Source organism: Tenrec ecaudatus, chromosome 17, assembly GCF_050624435.1.
Source record: "Tenrec ecaudatus isolate mTenEca1 chromosome 17, mTenEca1.hap1, whole genome shotgun sequence".
Taxonomy (NCBI): domain Eukaryota; kingdom Metazoa; phylum Chordata; class Mammalia; order Afrosoricida; family Tenrecidae; genus Tenrec; species Tenrec ecaudatus.
In genome coordinates, this window is record NC_134546.1 from 49847527 (window position 1) to 49865388 (window position 17862).

Genomic DNA, 17862 nt, shown 5'->3' on the forward strand with positions numbered 1-17862 from the left:
TGTACAAATGTGCTTTACACAATTGATGTATGTATGGATTGTGATAAGAGTTGTATGAGTCCCTAATAAAATGACTGAAAAGAAATCATGAGTGTGGTATATTCTTCCATTTATGAAGGTCTCTTTTTAGTTTCCTATAGTAGTGTTTTGTAGTTTTCTTTGTGTAAGTCTTTTGTATCTCTGGTTGGGTCATACTTATTTGTAAGTATTTCATCTTTTGGGTGGTGTGGTGAATGAATTTAATCATTTTTGGCTCTATTATCCATTTCTCATTAACTCCCAACAAAAGATTAGGTGGGACCATGAACATAAAAGTGCAGCGGACTCTGATTCGGGGATTGATAAATGTTGCCGTTCCCCTGGGTGTAAGAGAGCTCTCTCAGAAGCAGAAACAGAGATGCGCATGATCACCAAGAAAGACGAGTCACCAGCAGAGCACTTAGGAGATCCCTGTCTAAAGTGGTGGAGGTAACATAAGCACCAACACAAATCAGGTAGGCAGAGTGCAGCGGGCTTGCTGGGTGACAGATCAAGGCAGAGGCCAGGGAACCATGCAGCTGAGGCCGAGGACCAGAGAAACACACAGATACTAGCTAAGAGGTCCTCCTGGGAACAGAAGACTGCACCTTAATTTTTTTATCCTGACCGATGATAGCCTGTTGACTTCCTAAATAAACTCTCTTTATTATAAGTCTTGTCTAAGAGTTCTGTCTGTTCTGGCCACAGTGCATCAGATGATGGAACTCAGCAGAATGCCATGAGAGAAATCACTGGTGTCAGAATAGAGTAAAAGAAGGTTAGAGGGCGGCAGCAGGCCTGATTTCTGGCTTGTGGCAATCAGCCTTGGGATGCTGTGGGGTTAGATTCTCCTTCACCCTACTGAAGGCAGAGAACGGCAGGTATGACTCCTATGCCATTTCCTCAGGTGGTTATTGTAAATGATTGTTTCCTCGTTTTCTTTTTAAAACCCTATTAGCATAAAGCAACCTGAAATTTTTTAATGCTGATCTTATAATCAGCCACTTTGCTGATTCTTTCAATTAATTCCAATAATATTCTTGCTGAATCTTTGACATTTTCTATGTCAAGGATTTTATCTTGCTGTATTCTTCTGTGCTCACGGAAGCAGCAATCAAGAGGTCCAATATCAAATTGCATTGGGTCAATCTGTTACACGTGATTTCTAGAACGTATTGAAGAGTAAGGATGTTACTTTGAAGACTAAGGTATGCCTGACCCAGCCATGATATTTTCAATTGCTTCACATACAAATGAAAGTTAGATATTGAATAAGAGCACAGAGGAAGAATTGATGCATTTGAATGAAGGAATTGGCAAAGCACAGAAAGTACCATGGACTGCCAAAAGAACAAACAGATCTGTCGTGGAAGAAATACAGCCAGCAAGCTCCTGGAGAAGAGAGGATGGAGAGACTCCATCTCACATACTTTGGGCATATTATCAGGTGAGATTAAAAACAAACAAAGAAACAAACAACATCCAAACTCACTTCCACCAAGTTGATGCCAACTCATAGCTCTTCCAGGAGAGATCAGTCTCTGGAGGAGGGCATCCTGCTTGGTAAAAGAGGGGCATCAAAACAGAGGGAGAGCCTGATGTGACAGACTCACAGTGGCTGCAACCATGGGTCAAACTTAACAACTTTGAGGATGGCACAGGGCCGTGTTTCTATGAAGCAGAAATGATAGTGAGCTTGTTTTGATTTTTGGTCCTTGAAATGGGAAAGCATTTCAAGATCTAGGTTGAAGTACAACGCTCAATGTGATGGGATAAGATCTATACTTACACACGTAAATCAACACACCACAACTAGTGACAAAGAAACTGAAGAATTCTACCAACTTTTTCGGTGTGAATCTGATCAAGCATGGAATCAAGATGCATTGATAATTACTGGTGATTGGAATGTGAATGCTGGAAAAAAGAAAGGATCAATAGTTAGGAAACACAGCCTTCGTTAGAGGAACAAAGCTAGAGAGCACATGATAGAATGTTGCAAAAACAACAACTTCTTCATCCCAAATATCTTTGTACAACAACTTAGATAGCAACTCTGTCTGTGGGCCTTGAGACAGATGGATGCTCAGGAATCAAACTGAGCACATCTGTGGTAAGAGACGATGGAGAAGGTCAGTAACATCTTATTTTGGCTGACTGTGGAACAGACCATCAATTGCTCATGTGCATGCTCAGGTTGGAGCTGAAGGAGATTAAAAGAAGTCTTCAGGAGCCAAAGTATGGCCGTGAGTATATCCAACCTGAGTTTGAAGCACACTCTGGAACGGATCTGGCACTCTGAGCACTGATGACCAAAGAAGACCTGATGAGTTGTGGGATGACAAACATGAAGACAGAAAAGGATCATTAAAATGACGGGGAAAAACAACAAAGTAGATTCAAAAGAGACTGAAACGTGCTCTTGAACAGAGAGCAGGTAAAGTGAATGAAGAAATGATGAAGTGGAAGAGCTGAACGAATAATTCCAACGGGCAATTTAAGAAAATAAAGTATTATACTGAAATGTGCAAAGGCCTGGAGTTAGAAAACTGACAAAGAAGTACACATTCAGCAAATGTCAAGATGAAAGAAGTTTAGGAAAAATACAAGCTTAAAGTTGCGATACTGAAAGATTCCATTAGCAAAACATTGAATTTAGCATCAAACGCTGATGAAAGGAATAAACAGGGATCACTGTGAGTCAGAATCAACTTGGCAGCAGCTAATAACAATTACAGAGCTATTAAAAACATAAACGGAGCGAAGTCTTCCAAGGCAGAGTTTTTTCGTCTATTCACACTTATCTTCATTTACAATGGCACTACAACAGAAACCACAAGGGAAAAATGTATATGCAGATGGAACTAAAAAACCCAAAGTCACTGACGTGGAGTCAACGCCGACTCACATCAATCTCATAGGACAGGGCAGAGCTGCCCCTGCGGGTTTCTGACAGGGCAGAGCTGCCCCTGCGGGTTTCTGAAACGATAATTCTTTCCAGTAGAAAGCCCCATCTTTCTTCCATCTATGGAACATATCCTATCACATGATCAAATCAGGAGGCATATAAAAGCATCTCTACATATTCTTTCGGAGGTTTCTAAGAACTCAGCTTGTAACTGCATTTGGAAGCTCCATGGGGGTTGGCCCCCGGTAGGTGTGCAAGTAGCAAGAGTCAGGAAACCTGTGCTGTTGGTCATTTGGAATATGACGCTTTACTTCCATGCTGGCTCATGTTTAGGGTCGTTTTGTTGTTAGGAGTCAGTTCACACTCACAGCAACCGTATGTTCAGGAGAATGAAACACCGCCCGATCCTTCACCACTCTCAAAATGGTTATTTCAGCCCAATGTTGCCGCCCTGTGTCAGTCCATCCCCTCACTGAAGGTCTTCCTCTTTTTACTGCCCTCATTTACCAGCTTGAAGTCCCCTTCCAGATCTCCCGAGAGCATCTTCAAAGAACATAAAAAGAAATCTCACCACCCTCACGTCTAAGGAGCATTCTGAATGTACTTCTTCCAAGACAGATTTGTTTGTTCTTCTGGTACACCCTGGTCCTGTCGCTATTCTTTACCAACACCATAATGCAAATGCATCGATTCGTTGATTTTCCTTACTCGGTGTATAACTCACATGAATAGGTGTCGTGGTTACACACTGGGCTGTGATCCACATGGTCGGCAGTTCTAAACCACCAGCAGTTTCCTTGGGAGAAAGGCTGGGCTCTCTACGGTAAACAGTTACTATCAGTCAGCACTGATTCAAGGGCAGGAAGTCAGAGTGAGATGAGGCGTTTGTAAGACAGCTATCTGGCCAACTGACTGGAATGTGCCCATTCCAAAGAAAGGTGTCCCCCCCAAATTAGAAAATTATCAAACGGTATGTTTTATGTCACATGTAAGTAAAATTTGCCGAAGGTCATTCAACAACTGCTACAGCAGTATATTGACAAGGAGCTACCGGAAATTTAACACTGATTCAGAAGAGGACGTGGAAAAAGAGTTATCGCTACTACTGTCAGATGGAGATTGCCTGAAAGCGACATACACTAGAAAGATGTTTGCTTGTGTTTTAGAAGTCCGCAAAGGCATTTGATGGTGTGGGTCATGACAAAGTATGGATAACATTGAGAAGACTGAAAGTTCCAAACAATTGCGCTCACGTGGAACCTGTACACAGACCAAGAAATCTGGAGGTCAGCCACGTGACCAGCTGACTACAAGAGATCCATATTTGTGTCAATCCCAAAGAAAGGCGACCTGATGGAGTTTAGCAGGTGGAGGTGCTCAATGTTTTGCAAAGGGTGGGGCCAACAGCACATAGGAGTTATTCAACACAAACATTAGTCGGCTGGAGAACCCCTAGGTACCAAGCACGCACCACCTGTAAAGACCAGGTTTCTATATGCCCCAGGTGCCTAAGAACCCCAGGTGCTTCTGGACTACGTGTTGCCACCATCCACCTCCTCCAAAATTTGGAGGGACTGCTCAGCTACACTAAAGGACAAGATTAAAGTGGCGTGGACTCTGAGACTCCACCTTACTAGAGGGTGTAGGGCAAATCACCATCCTTTGTGTCCTGGGGAAGATGGTCTGCTGAAAGACAAAACCCACCCCCCCAAAGCCATCCCTCTATCTCAGATGCAGAGAGAAAAATCCCAGGTCCATTGAGGAAGAAGAGCCACCAGTGGGACATGTTCCAGATCTCTCTGTCCGACCCGGCAGAGACCGAGACAAGGAAAGCGTGAGAGAAAATAGAGGGGCAGTGCCAGGACTTAGGAGACTGTGCAGCAGGGCAGGCTGGCTTCCACTCAGCGCTCAGGCTCCATACGTACGAGTGGGACTCACCTCATTATTGCTGTAGCGCGCCAGCTCTGAGATAAAGCGCATGTGGTCCTCTCGGATCTGGATCATTTGCTCACAGATGTTGTACTGAGGGCTGCTGCTTGAAGATGTGCATGTCCAACTGGGTTGGAAGAAAACGGCATTATGTCAAGCCTGTCCCAGCAAATCATAACAGCTGAAGGGGGGGGCGGGGGCACGCAACGGAAAATTACAGGGTTGCCCTACTGTCCGCCAGTCCTGTGTGGTCCCAGGTGAAGCCTGTGTGCACCCTGTGAGCAGTTCATGTACAGCCCATGTGTGGCTCATGAGTGCCCAGGTTTGCCTAGTGTGCAGTCCGTGTGAGCCTCACGGGCATGCAGTCTTTGTGCACCCAGTGTGGCACCTTGTGTGTGTCCCTGTGCTAAAGACAACAGACTTACACCACATACACGCGAGTGTAGCCGACCCGAATATCCACCGAGGCACCCTATTTAACCACAAGAACTGCATTAAAAATGTGATGAGAAACTCGGCTTCTACACGAGTATATACGGTAATTAAATAACTTCCTTGACAGAGGAAGGAAGTCCTCAACAGTCTTCACTCCTAATTATTTTACTATTCTCTATAACTTTGAGGGTATTACACATGTGATGTTTGTTACGGCGGAAACCCTACGTCGGGTAGCTGTGCATGGGCACCGACTCATCAGCAGTGGGCTTAGTCGTTTCCTGCTGGCCGCTGGAAATGGGTCATGCTGAGAATATTCACATCGGGCAATCAGTCTGTGCCACGAATCAGAACCTGACTTAGGGTTGAAGTTGAGAGAGGGCTCGAGCTCAAGAAAAGACTTTACAGGAAGGTAAGAAATGGTCTCACAGAGATCACGTATCACATGTAATGGTAGATTTATTGGCAATAAGTTTAGTACAGACATTGGTCCATGCCCCACGTGACCTGTTTTCATGTGGTTCTAGAGATGGTCTGGTGGCCCAGGCGTTAGACAAGCACCCACTCCAGGGCCAAGGGGAAGAGAGACCAGCAGCCCGCTCGGATAACAATAGAAGCCCAGAGAACCCTTACTGTCACCTGGGGCAATGCAGGCCAGAATTAACAACAGTCACACAAACTTCCTCTGACAGTTTTAAAGGATTACTTGAACAGAAAAAGAAGAATATGCAATAGAGATTATAGGTGGTCCACAAAGTCTGAAATCTTTCCTACTTGTTGGCCTTTAGGGAAAGGGCTTATCGATGCCTGAGTAAACAAGATTGGATGCAACATCATTTATCAAAATCAGAATTCTTTTACCCTCCGTATTTCTTTTATGCTTCTACATTCTCAACCTGAACTACCCACGAGAGGAGCTCTCTGGAAGGACTCAACTTTTCTGTCTGTGATGTCCAATATGGCGGCTAGGAGCAAGTAAGCACTTGAAATGTGTGAGTGCGGAGGGAAAAAAATTTAATTTTATGATGATTGAATGGGCTATGGAAACAAACATTTGGCAAAAGTCAACAAAAGAATATGAAATTCAATTAGCAATGAAGAATTTACAATAAAGTACTATGTATTTATCATTTAATTTTGTGCTATCGCTCCTTTAGGGCCAAAGTCAGTCAATTTTTACAGTAAAGGGCTAGAGTGAATATTTTGAGATTTGTAGGCCACCTGTCTTTGCTTTATCTGTTACATCTTTTCCTTTTTTTTTAAGCAAATGAATTCTTTAAATATATAAAGACCATTCTCATATTAAAATACCTCACGAAAGCAGACCTGGGCTAGGCATCAGTCTTGCAAACTCTACAATATACGAGCATATAATATATATGTGTCTATACTTGTGTCTCTTGGCCAAAGCTGGTGATTAAGCATTTAGCAGGACACTGCTTTTGAGGGTGGCGTAGTGGGGTACGTATGAGACTGCTAACTGCAGGTTAGTAGTTCAAAACCACCAGCTTCACAGGAGGAAGATGAAGATTTACAGTCTCAGAAACCCAGAGAAGCAGTTCTACTCTGTGCTATAGGGTTGCTAAGAGTGGGAACTGACTTGCTTTCAACACACCTGCTCTACAGGAGAAAGGGGAAGCTACCTGCTCCCACAAAGATTCACAACCCATAGAACCCTGTATCCCTGTCCAACAGAACTCTGAGATGACAGAATTGTTTTACTATCTGTACTGTCCAATACAGAAATCAAAAACAACTGAGTACATGAAATTTGTCAGTGATGAAGAGATCAATTAAATTTTTCTTTTAAAAATAAATTTAATACCAATAGCTAATGAATTATGCAGTTAGACAGTACAGCTCCTGACAGTTGTGAATCTCAATGGTTACATCTCTAGATCAATAGAGTACAACCAACCATACAATAAAGACACTTCAAAAAGTTTTAGCCCTACTGAGGTAGTTAATGGTGCCAGCCTGGCTGATAAACACGTGGGTTAATTGAAGGGTGGAAGGATAAATGGTTCGTTGAGCCTTGCCTTTCTAGTTCTCGGGTCTCTTGCTTTGTGATGATTGGACCAGGGTGCAGCTGCCTTAGCCAGTTCCCTGCTTCAGCTGGCAAGGCTCACTTCCTGCAAGACATCCCTGAGGAGAAGCCACATGGACTCACCCTGATGCAATGTGGAGACCCCTGCCAGCGCTGAGATGCTTACATGCTCACTGATTCAGTTTTCCTCCTGCAGTCGGCACCATAGTGTGTGTTTTGTGTGCTGGAGGAGGACTTTGTGGATTAGTGATGGACATATGGGTTAATGTTGGACTTGTGGGCTTGGGCTGCACTGGGTTGGGATGTTTTCTTGATGTGCATTTACCCTTTACATAAAATTCTTTCTTATACATGAGTTTCTGTGGATTTGTTTCTCTAAAGTACCCAGGCTAACACACCTACCGAGATTTATTTTCTTCATAGTGTGCACTGGTCTTTATGTATCTTGCCAGTTCTATTTGCATGTCCCCGAAGAGTGGAACCACTTGAAGTTGCTGTAGTCAAAGAACAAAATAAAACAGAAGTTATTATGTATGCTTAGCCATCGAATACTTAACAATAATGTTGACAATTACTTTGAATTGAATGCTACCTTTTGTTATGGATTGAGGTGTGTTCTCCTAAACTATGTGTTGTAAATCCTAACTTTGATGCCCGTGATGATAATCCCATTTGGAATGGGTTGTCTTTCTAAGATTAATGCGATAGGGCTAGTACAGGGTATGCTGTGAGTCAATTTTGAGTTATAAGAGGGATTAATGTAAGCTAGCAGCATAGACGTAGGAGAAAAATTCCACATGAAGGCCACGGAAGGACAGATGTTGCAGAGAAACTCAGACTGTCCTCCAGGGCCACAGACTGTCCTCGCGGTCCCTTTACACGGTAAGAAAATAACTCTGTTTCTTAGGGCCAAATGACATCATCGCACAACTGCCACGCTATTGCAAATCATGGCCCAGTCAAGCTGACATGTATTTTAGGGGGAACACATTTAAATCCATAACACCTTGAAAGGTCATTTACTCCCCAGAACCGGTCAAAACAAATCTGCCTTCATAAGAGAAAGCAAAATATGATTTCTTTTGGAAGCAAAATATAAAACAACCATTGAATGTTAAAATCAACCCATATTGTTGCTATATCCAAGTTCCTAAGAGATCAAAGCACCTCAATAAGCAAATGACAAAAATCTAGAGAAGAAAAAACTGAAAAGACAAATCTACAACTGCATCATCCATATGTAGAGTTTATGAATAAATCTAACAAAAAGAAGTGTAAGACTTCTGAACAAAAATACAAACACTTTTAAAGGAAATTTTAAAGATCCCAATGGATGGAGAAATCCAAAAGTACTGCTATAAAATCAAGAAACCTTCATTAAACAAAAATATCACATTTGAAGCTATTATTTCTCAACAAATTACTCCGTCTAGGTCTACATACTTCTGAAGGTGGTGTGTCCAGCCCTTTCATCACTCTCCAAAGACTTCTGCACTCTTCAATTTATACCATGCCAAAATGGTAGTTTGGGCATCCACAAAAAGAAACTCAAGTTCTGCTCCTTTTCAGTGTTTTTTTTACTTTGGGGAACAAAAGAAGCCTCAAGGGACAGATCAGGGCTGTTGGGTAGATGCACTGCGGCTTCCCAATGCAATGACTGTAGGACATCACTTGCTACCCTTGAAAAATGTGCAGGAGTCGTGATTGGAAAACATTTCTCAGCACAAATTTCCTGGCCTTTTCCTCACCAATGTAGTTTTCAATTTTCTTAAAATGTTTTTCTCATAAGCACCCATAATCATAAACTGACAAAATCTATCAAGACTACCTCTTTGGAATCACAAAAAAGTTGCCAAAACCTTCTGAGCTGGTCTCTGTGCTTTGAATTTAACTGACCCGGTCACGCTTGTGACTGGTCCTTGATCTACTGGGCTATACTGGGAAATCTAAGACTCCCTGGTTATCAGCCATTCCGTAAAATCAGTGTATTAGCATCAATCTTGCTTAAAGTTAAGACTAATGCCAAGTTCAGCTCTTGGAGTGAGCTGATCTTCATGCAATGTTTATTGACATCCATCAAGCGGAAAGCTTGCTGAGGACAATATATTCATTTCTAAAATGCTGACCAATGGGAGGGCCAGCTTCAGAAGTTATCACATAAATGGTCACTTTTACCTGGGTTTTGGAATACAAGTATTCAACCAAGGACATGCACCCGAATATATAAAGAGCTACAAATCAACGGAAGGGGGGGGGGACTTCATAAAAGAGAACACACAGAAATGGCTAACAGCATGAAAAGCCATCTGAAAAACACACACTGAAACCACAGTGAAATAAACTCACTGCCATTGAGTTGATTCCAACTCACAGAGACCCTAAAGGCCAGAGTACAACCATCTCTTTGGGTTTCTGAGACTGCAAATCTTTAAGGAAGCAGAAAGCCTCATCTTCCTCCCAAAGAGCGACTGGTGGATTCGAGCTGCTGACCTTGTGTTTAGTAGCCTAATCTGTAAACCACGATGCCACCAGGGCTCAGTACAAAATAAAATCACAATGACTCGTACATACCTTTCAGAGTGGCACAGTGTCACATTTTGGGAAAATAGGACCCATAGTAACTCTCACTCATTGCTGCTGGGAATGCAAATCAGTACCATCACGTGGAAAATTGTTAGGCTGTATTTTCTAGCACTGAAATTATATTATGTTCCAAACGCCAAATTTTCATTCTTATGATTTATCCAAAAAAATGTTAACAAATGTGCTTTACTTACAGATGAGGAATTTCAGAGTATCTGTACTAGCCCCAAACCAAAAACAACTCAAGTCTATCAAGGGCAAAATGGGTAAACAAATTGTAGTATAATTATAAAATGGAATCCTAAACGACAATGAAAACTCAAGGATCGCCACAGCAGCCAGGCACAAAGGAGTACAAAAAAAAAAATGATGATTCCATTTATATATAAAGTGCAAACCCAGGAGAATTTAATGTTAGGTAAAAGAAGATGGAGCGTCTGGGGGGCTGGGGAAGGGCTCCACAAGTCTGGGAGCAGAGGCCTCCCCTCACCCCCAACCACCTGATTTCCTGATAAGGGTCACAATCACACAGAGCACTTATTTACAAAAATTTAGAAGATGACCCTTCTCTGTAAGTACGCTATACTTCAATAAAAAATGTTTTAAAGTTAATTTTTAAAAGATATAACTCACCTTAAAGTATTTGTCAATTTTAGGTAAGTTGATTCTCTTTTTGGCATCCAATTTGTAGATATTACTGACACTTCCGTCCATCAAGTAAAGACCGAAGCCCATGACCTGAAAATCCACAGATGTTACAATAAAACACAGATATGCAAACTTAATTACCCATAAGCACTTCTACACAGAGCCTAAAAAAGCATGCGGGGAAATTCCACAGCTTTTAATTCCATTTTCACACAGACTTTTTAAAGCCAACTTACTCTGTGCTATTTAACCGTTCCTCTTAAAACGACAGTTCATTCTTTGTTCAAAAAGTACTCTGAAAAGGTTCTAGGAAATGGGACGATCCCGTCTATGAAGTTGTTCTCGTTTGTGTCCTTTCTGTGGCGACTTCAATTCCACGCTCAGGCGCACACAGCAGGGCTAACTCTTGGAACAACGAGCATTTTCAGCTTCCAAATACTGTGATGAGTCCTCAAACCGACCGCCTACCCTTTTAACATTAAGTTCACATGCCCCAAGCCAGGGACTGAGATAAAAGGCACTGTCCTTAGAGTGCAATTAATAAGAGCAGACAAATGCACAACTTAATTAGCACGCTAAATAAGCAACAGGATTCAACAGTGATCCTAAGCGAGGTCAAAATTAGGGAAGCAGCATTGAGTTGACTGACAGGCTTTGCTCTAATTCACAATTCTTTATCTCCAAAGAATTCTCAAAAACAGGTTCACAAATATTCGTATTTAGGCTGGTTGTCTGGTACTTGGAATACTTTTTCCCCCCATGGAAATCATGCTATGAAGTATGTTATGCAGGCCAGCTGTTAAAAACGAAAAAAGAAAACCCTTTGGCCTACCTAAGTAACAGAGAAATTCTAGAATTACACTATACAATAGCCATAAACTCTTGAATATGGCCCTTGTGCCATATTAGGATCTACACAATGGCTTGTGGCCTGTGGTTCCTGCCTGGGCCAGCACACACGGACACCTCTGCGCCCACAGGAGAGCTGCTCCCGCCCCGATTGGTTCTTTGGTACTCTTCCAATCCCACCCCCACCCCCACCCCCCTATCACCAGGCAGGAGGCCAGAGGTCTTGCTGCTGGGCCTATACCTGCAAACAGGTAAGAGCCAGTGGGGACACCAGCAAAGGGATCCACAAGACTGTCCTCTACAAAGGGAATGGCAGAATTTCCTTCTCATCTTTCCAATAAACTACATAGTTTCAGAGTCCCCAAGTTTTGAAGTGGAATAATGTAAAAGAACATGGTGAACAGTCTTCGCTCTTGACCACCAAGTCAACTTTAGAAAATTTCATCCCAGGAGCTGCATCCTTAAAAGCGAAATCCTGCAGCGCCTCTGCACCGGAAGCTTGATGACACTGTACATCCATGTCTCAGGACCGCTGCCCCCAAAAGCTCAGCACCATCCCCAGAACTCGGTGTCATTCTACAGCCTCCGTGCCAAGTGAAGGCGGCATTGGTGGTCGTTTGGGGGAGGCTAGAGATGCTGAACACACACGCTGCAAGCACAAAACTCTCAGGTCCATGACAGTGCACGCTGTCCTTGGTGATCTGCCGAGCTGTCTGCACACGTACCTTGAGGAGCATGTGTTTCTCACTGGGGGTCAAGTACATCTTATTCTCATAGTAATCCACACATAAGTTCACGATGTCTGCAAGGAGTTCTTCATAGCCAGCGATCACTTCGAGCTGCTGCTGTAGAGACTGAAACACAAAGCCACAGCATGTCCAGTAACCACCTGGCCTGCCAGCGCTGACTGGGGCAATGTGGCCCGGGCCTCACCTGTGTGATCTTGTTGTGATTGGCTAGAAACATGGACAGATTCTGTGATTCCTGGATGGACTGTGGATCTGCCATTTTCCGTAAAAACTGAGCAGCCCTGTGAAAGCAATGGGCAGAGTTAATCCCAAAATGCACCCATCTACTTAATGATTAAAAAAAAAAACCAACGTGAGAAAATGAGGAGTATGCTATTCTCTCTACAGTTATCTGCAGAAATGTCAATCTCAAGAGACCAATGAGAATTTCAGCCTTCTCAAGTTTCTGTGGGCCAGGATTCTGAGCAGAAGACATGTCCCTGAAGATACTGCCTTGGGGACTGACAGGTTTTTACCACCAGCTTGTAGGTCATTCAAAAGCAAACCACCTTCAACATACCTAATCTCTAGTTATCGTCTCTCCAGACCAGTGGTTCTCAACCTTCCTAATGCCGTGACCCTTTCATACAGTTCCTCATATTGTGGTGAGCCCCCAACCATAAAATTATTTTTTGTTGCTATTTCATCACTGTCATTTTGCTACTGTTATTAATCGGGCGACCCCTGTGAAAGGATGGTTCAACCCCCCCAAAGGGGTCACGACCCACAGGTTGAGAACCACTGCTGTATACAAACAAATATCCAAGGGATTGATGGGATGATTTTCCTGGGCACCAAAGTCCACGAGAACGCAAGGGCCAGGCAGTGAGTCTGCAGAGAATGCAGCAGTGAGCCTGGGCAGCCCTGGAAGACGAGGAGCTGGTGTGAGGATTCTGGACTTGTCAGCTGCTCCACAAGGTTCAGTGGACTCTCTACATGGCGCTGTGCCTGTGCAATCTCGAACCCTGATGACTAATAAAGTTCTCCAGGCAAAGCCTGATAGGCCACCCACCTTACTCCTCCCTTTCATCCAGTGCAAGAAATGCAACATTTACATGTAACAGTAATGTGTCAGCTAAGAAACTGTAGGTGCCTGCTGTGGCGACAAACTACGGACTAGGCATGAGCTCTTGGGCAAAATACAACATGGCACTGGAAGGTCTGTTCCGGAGATGAGCTCCTCACCATGGGAGTGGCATGCAGAAGTTACTACGGCTGGAACTGCCGGAGTCATTGTGACCAAGAAGCAACATGATAGGCCAGTAGAGCGCAACTGTGGAGCCGTTGCATTAGGACGGACCAGCTGCTCTAAGACTTTTCAGGAAAAAGAAAAAGAAACTAAAATTTAGTGACCCTAAGGACAGGACAGAGTAGAACCACCCCCCGGGATTTCAATGACTGCAAATCCCTGCGGGACAGAGGGCGACATCATGGCCCCTGCAGTGGCTGGTGGGATTGCTGCCTTGCTCGGCAGCGCCCCGGATGTACTCAGTGACGCCTCCTACTCAACGATAGAGCAGGGCTCCTTGTCACTTTAAATGTGCTGACTGGACTTATTTTATATCTAAATAATCATGGCTGCCAGTGCAGGGTCAAGGATGCTGTCTTTTATCTTCCTCAAGCCTTGCCGTGACCATACTGGCTAACTTGGCATTTGCATTCAGGAGTTGTGCTGCCAGCTGGGCACAATCATAAGTGGGGGTGCGAGGCTTGTGACAAGTGGGGATCATTATCCAGAATGGTACCCCAACAGGGGGTTCAAATAGAGGTTCCAGAAAGAGGCAATGAGGAAAGCTATGGGGCAAGCACAGGCTACTCTGCTGTGCTCAGATCCTGAGAGTGAGAGTACCAGCACACTCTTAAAGGGAAGCCCGGACCTCAACGTGGCCTTCCAGAGAGCTGCCTCATCTCCAAGCGGCTCTACACCCCAGAACTGGAGAGGAGCAGCTACAGCTGCCGGGCTCTCTGGCTCTTTACTTAACCAGGCCCAGCGACTCCGCCAGGGGCGGTCTGATGAATCCACTGCCCACCAAGCCCTTTCTGACTCATATCGAGCTATATGGGGTCTCTGAAACGAAATCTTTATGGGAGCAGGTCATCTCATCTTTCTTCAACAAGGTGGTGGGTGGGTTTGAACTGCCAACCTTGCATACCCCAACCCCTAACCCACAGCCCCCTAACAGCACCAACTGTCCTATTGTTGCCCAGTGCCTAACCAAGAGCACCTTTCTGTTGAAGACGAAACATCCTTACAATCGGTATTAGAATAAACGGCCCAAGGTTACATTTTTCATAGTCCCAGATCTAGAAGAGTCCATGTCCCTCAGTAGATGAACAAAAGTTATTTCTTGTTGAATGACTCGCAGGTATGTCTCATCTGCTGCGTGTTATTTCTTTGTACTTCTTTCAGGTCTTGTCCAAACAAATAAAAATATCTTCATAAAAACTACTGGTTATAATGAAAATAAAAAAACAACTGCTGGTTAACATTGGCTATTGCTGAGGTTAGGCGCCATCAACTCGGACTCATTGCAATCCTGTATACGACAGACTGACACACCACCCTGTCCCCGCCATCCTGACAATTGCTGTTGTGGGTGAGCCCGCTGTTGCAGCCACGGTGTCAATCTACCTGGTCAGGGTCTTCCACTTTCCCACAGCCCCTCTACTTTGTCAAGCAGGATATCCTTCTCCAGGGACGGGTGCATCCTGATAACATGTGCAAAGTACGTGGGGCAGCGTTTCAACATCCTTGCATCTAAGGAGCAATCTGGGTGTACTTTTTCTAACAGACTTGTTGGGACTTTGGGATAGTTCACAGGACTTTCAATATTCTTCACCAGCATCATAATTCATGCCTTCCTTATTTTACATACATGGGAGATAATTGAAAATACCACGGCTTGGGTCAAGTGAGCCTTGGTCTTCAAGCAACCTCCTTGCTTTTTAGCAGATTTACCCAATGCAATGTGTCATTTGATTTCCTGAATGCTGCTTCCATGAACATTGATTATGGATCCAAACAAAATGAAATATTTGACAACTTCAATCTTTTCTCTGTTTATCGAGATGTTATCTATCGGTCCAGTTGTGAAATTCTGGTTTTCTTTACATTGAGTTGTCATTCATACTGAAGGCGGCGATCCTTGATCTGCATCAGCAAGTGCTTCAAGTCCTCCTCACGTCTGTCAAGCAAGGTGGTGCCATCTGCCTAGCACAAAGCTGATGTCCCATTCTCATTCATATCACCCAGCTTCTCTGGTGATTTGCTCAGCACACAGATTGAATGACATGGCGAGTGAATACAAACCTGTCACACACCTTTCCTGATTTTAAACCACGCAGCCATCTCTTGTTCTGTTTGTACAACTGCCTCTTGATCCATGGACAAGTTCCACATGAGCACAATTAGGTGTTCTGGAATTCACTGACTTCTCAAGGCTATTCATAATTTGTTCTGATCCACACAGTCAATAAAATACAAGCAAACTTCTGGTAGTCTCTGCTTTGAGCCACGGTCCATCTGACATCTGCAATGATATTCCTTGTTCCACACCCTCTTCGGAATCAAGCCTAAACCACTCGCAACACTGTCGATGTATTGTTGCAACTGTTGTTAGATGATATTCAGCAAAATGTTGCTTCCAAGTGATATCAAAAATAATGCTCTATACTTGGACCATTTTGCTAGATCGCCTTTCTTTGGAATGGGTACAAACTTGGATCTCTTCCAGTCAATTGGCGAGGTAGCTGTCTTCCAGATTTCCGGACATAGACGAGTGGGTCCTTCAGGGCTTGATCAGCTTGTTGAAACATCGCAGTTGGTAGTCCATCAATTCCTAGAGCCTTGTTTTTGGCCACTGCTTTCAGTGCAGCTTGAACTTCTTCCTTCAGCACCGTTGGTTCTTGATCCTATGCTGCCTCTTGAAATGACTGTCAACTAGTTCTTTGTGGTACAGTGACTGTGTATTCTTTCCATCTTCTTTTGATGTTAACTGCATTCTTCATTTTTTTTTGCCCAGAGAATCTCTCAAAATTGCAATTCCAGGCTCGAATGTTATAGTTATTTCAGCTTAAATCTGCTGAGCATGTTCTTCCGTTTTTGGATTTGTAATCTTTGCACATTTCATTAGAATATTTTACTCTGTCTTCTGAAGCTGCCCTTTGAAATATTTTTCCCCCATCACTTCTACTTGCCTTCACTACGCTTCAATTCAGAGTAAGATTCAGTGTTTCTTCTATCATCGCTTTGATCTTGGCTTTCTTTCCTGCCTTTTGAACGGCCCTTTACTTTCTTCATGAATGATGGTCTTGAGGCCAACTTACCGGTCATTGGGTCTGTGATTAGTGTCGAATGTGTCAAATCTGTTCTTGAGATGTTCTCTAAGTTCAGGTGGGATAGACTCAGCTTCGTATTAGGGCTCTCAGTGACTTTTCACTTTGTTCAGCTTCAACCTGAACTTGCACATGAGCAATTGATAATCTGCTGCACAGTCGGTCCCAGACTTGGTTTCAGCTTCTGATATCAAGCATCTCCATGGCCTCTTCTCACAGATATAGTTCATTTGATTTCTGTGTATTGTATCTGGAGAAATTCACTTTGGTGTCGTTGAAAAAAAGATATTTGTGATATAGTGGTTGGTCTCACAAAATTCTATCATGCAATCTTTCTCTTCATTTCTATCACCAAGTCCACATTTTCCAAATACAGTTCTTTTCTTTGTTTTCAAGTTTTGCATTCCAATCACCAATAATTATCAATGCATCTTGATTGCATTTTTGATCAACTTCAGACTGAAGACACTAGTAAAGTTCTCCAATGTTTTTCACTAGCTTTAGTGGTTGGTGCATAAATTTGATAACAGTTGTACTGATTGGATTTCCTTATATACATATATTATCCCATCACAGATAGCTTAACCTATCACAGATCATACTGAAATGTCCTTTTTTGTGATGAACCTGTCATTCTGGCATCGTCAATTATGACTGTTGGATTCCAAATGGCTGATATCAGTCCATTTCAGCACACTAATCAGTAACGATACTGATCTTTATGTGTTCCATTTCATTTTTGACAACTTCCAATTTTCCAAGATTTATACTTCAAATATACCAAGTTCCAATTTTTAATAGATGTTTACAGCCGTTGCTTTTCATTTTGACTCATCTCCCATCAGCAAATGAAAGTCCCAAAGGCTTTGCTCCATCCATGTCATTATGGTCAGCTCTCCTTAGAGACGGCAGCTCTTCCTCGGTCGTAGTTCAAGTGCCTCCTCATCTGAGGGGCTCATCTTCTGGTACTCTGTCTGACAATGTTCTGCTGCTATCCATTTGGGAAAGGGGCTAATTCTTCTGAAATAGCCTATTCTATTCTCTCAGTCTGGTAGTTTGGCTAAAACTTGTTCATTGTTACCCTGTTGGTATTTGAAACATCAGTGACATAGACTCCAGCATCACAGCAACACACAAGCCACCACAGTATGACAACTGACGAACAAGCGACAGAATAGCACATTCACGGCCCCAAAATTTCTTACTACATTTCAGTGATCGGTTCCCTCTAGTTTCTTCTTGCCTCCTATTTTACTTGGAAAAATAGGAACAATGATAAGAGAACTTCCGTATGTATCTGCCATCAGTAGTTTCTTCCTATC

The 17862-nt window shown here is 43.3% G+C and overlaps 1 protein-coding gene across 1 annotated transcript in view; it reads right to left on the reverse strand.

Annotated features, from left to right (window-relative positions):
• The window catches only part of CYFIP1 (cytoplasmic FMR1 interacting protein 1), a 113980-nt gene that overhangs the window by 69027 nt on the left and 27091 nt on the right, over window positions 1-17862 (reverse strand). Inside the window, exons 7-11 of the mRNA XM_075535398.1 lie at window positions 12351-12447; window positions 12143-12271; window positions 10554-10658; window positions 7740-7831; window positions 4865-4982 (exon numbers count right to left, since the gene is read on the reverse strand). Of these exons, the coding sequence (XP_075391513.1) occupies window positions 4865-4982; window positions 7740-7831; window positions 10554-10658; window positions 12143-12271; window positions 12351-12447 (541 nt within the window). The remainder of the gene's footprint in view (window positions 1-4864; window positions 4983-7739; window positions 7832-10553; window positions 10659-12142; window positions 12272-12350; window positions 12448-17862) is intronic.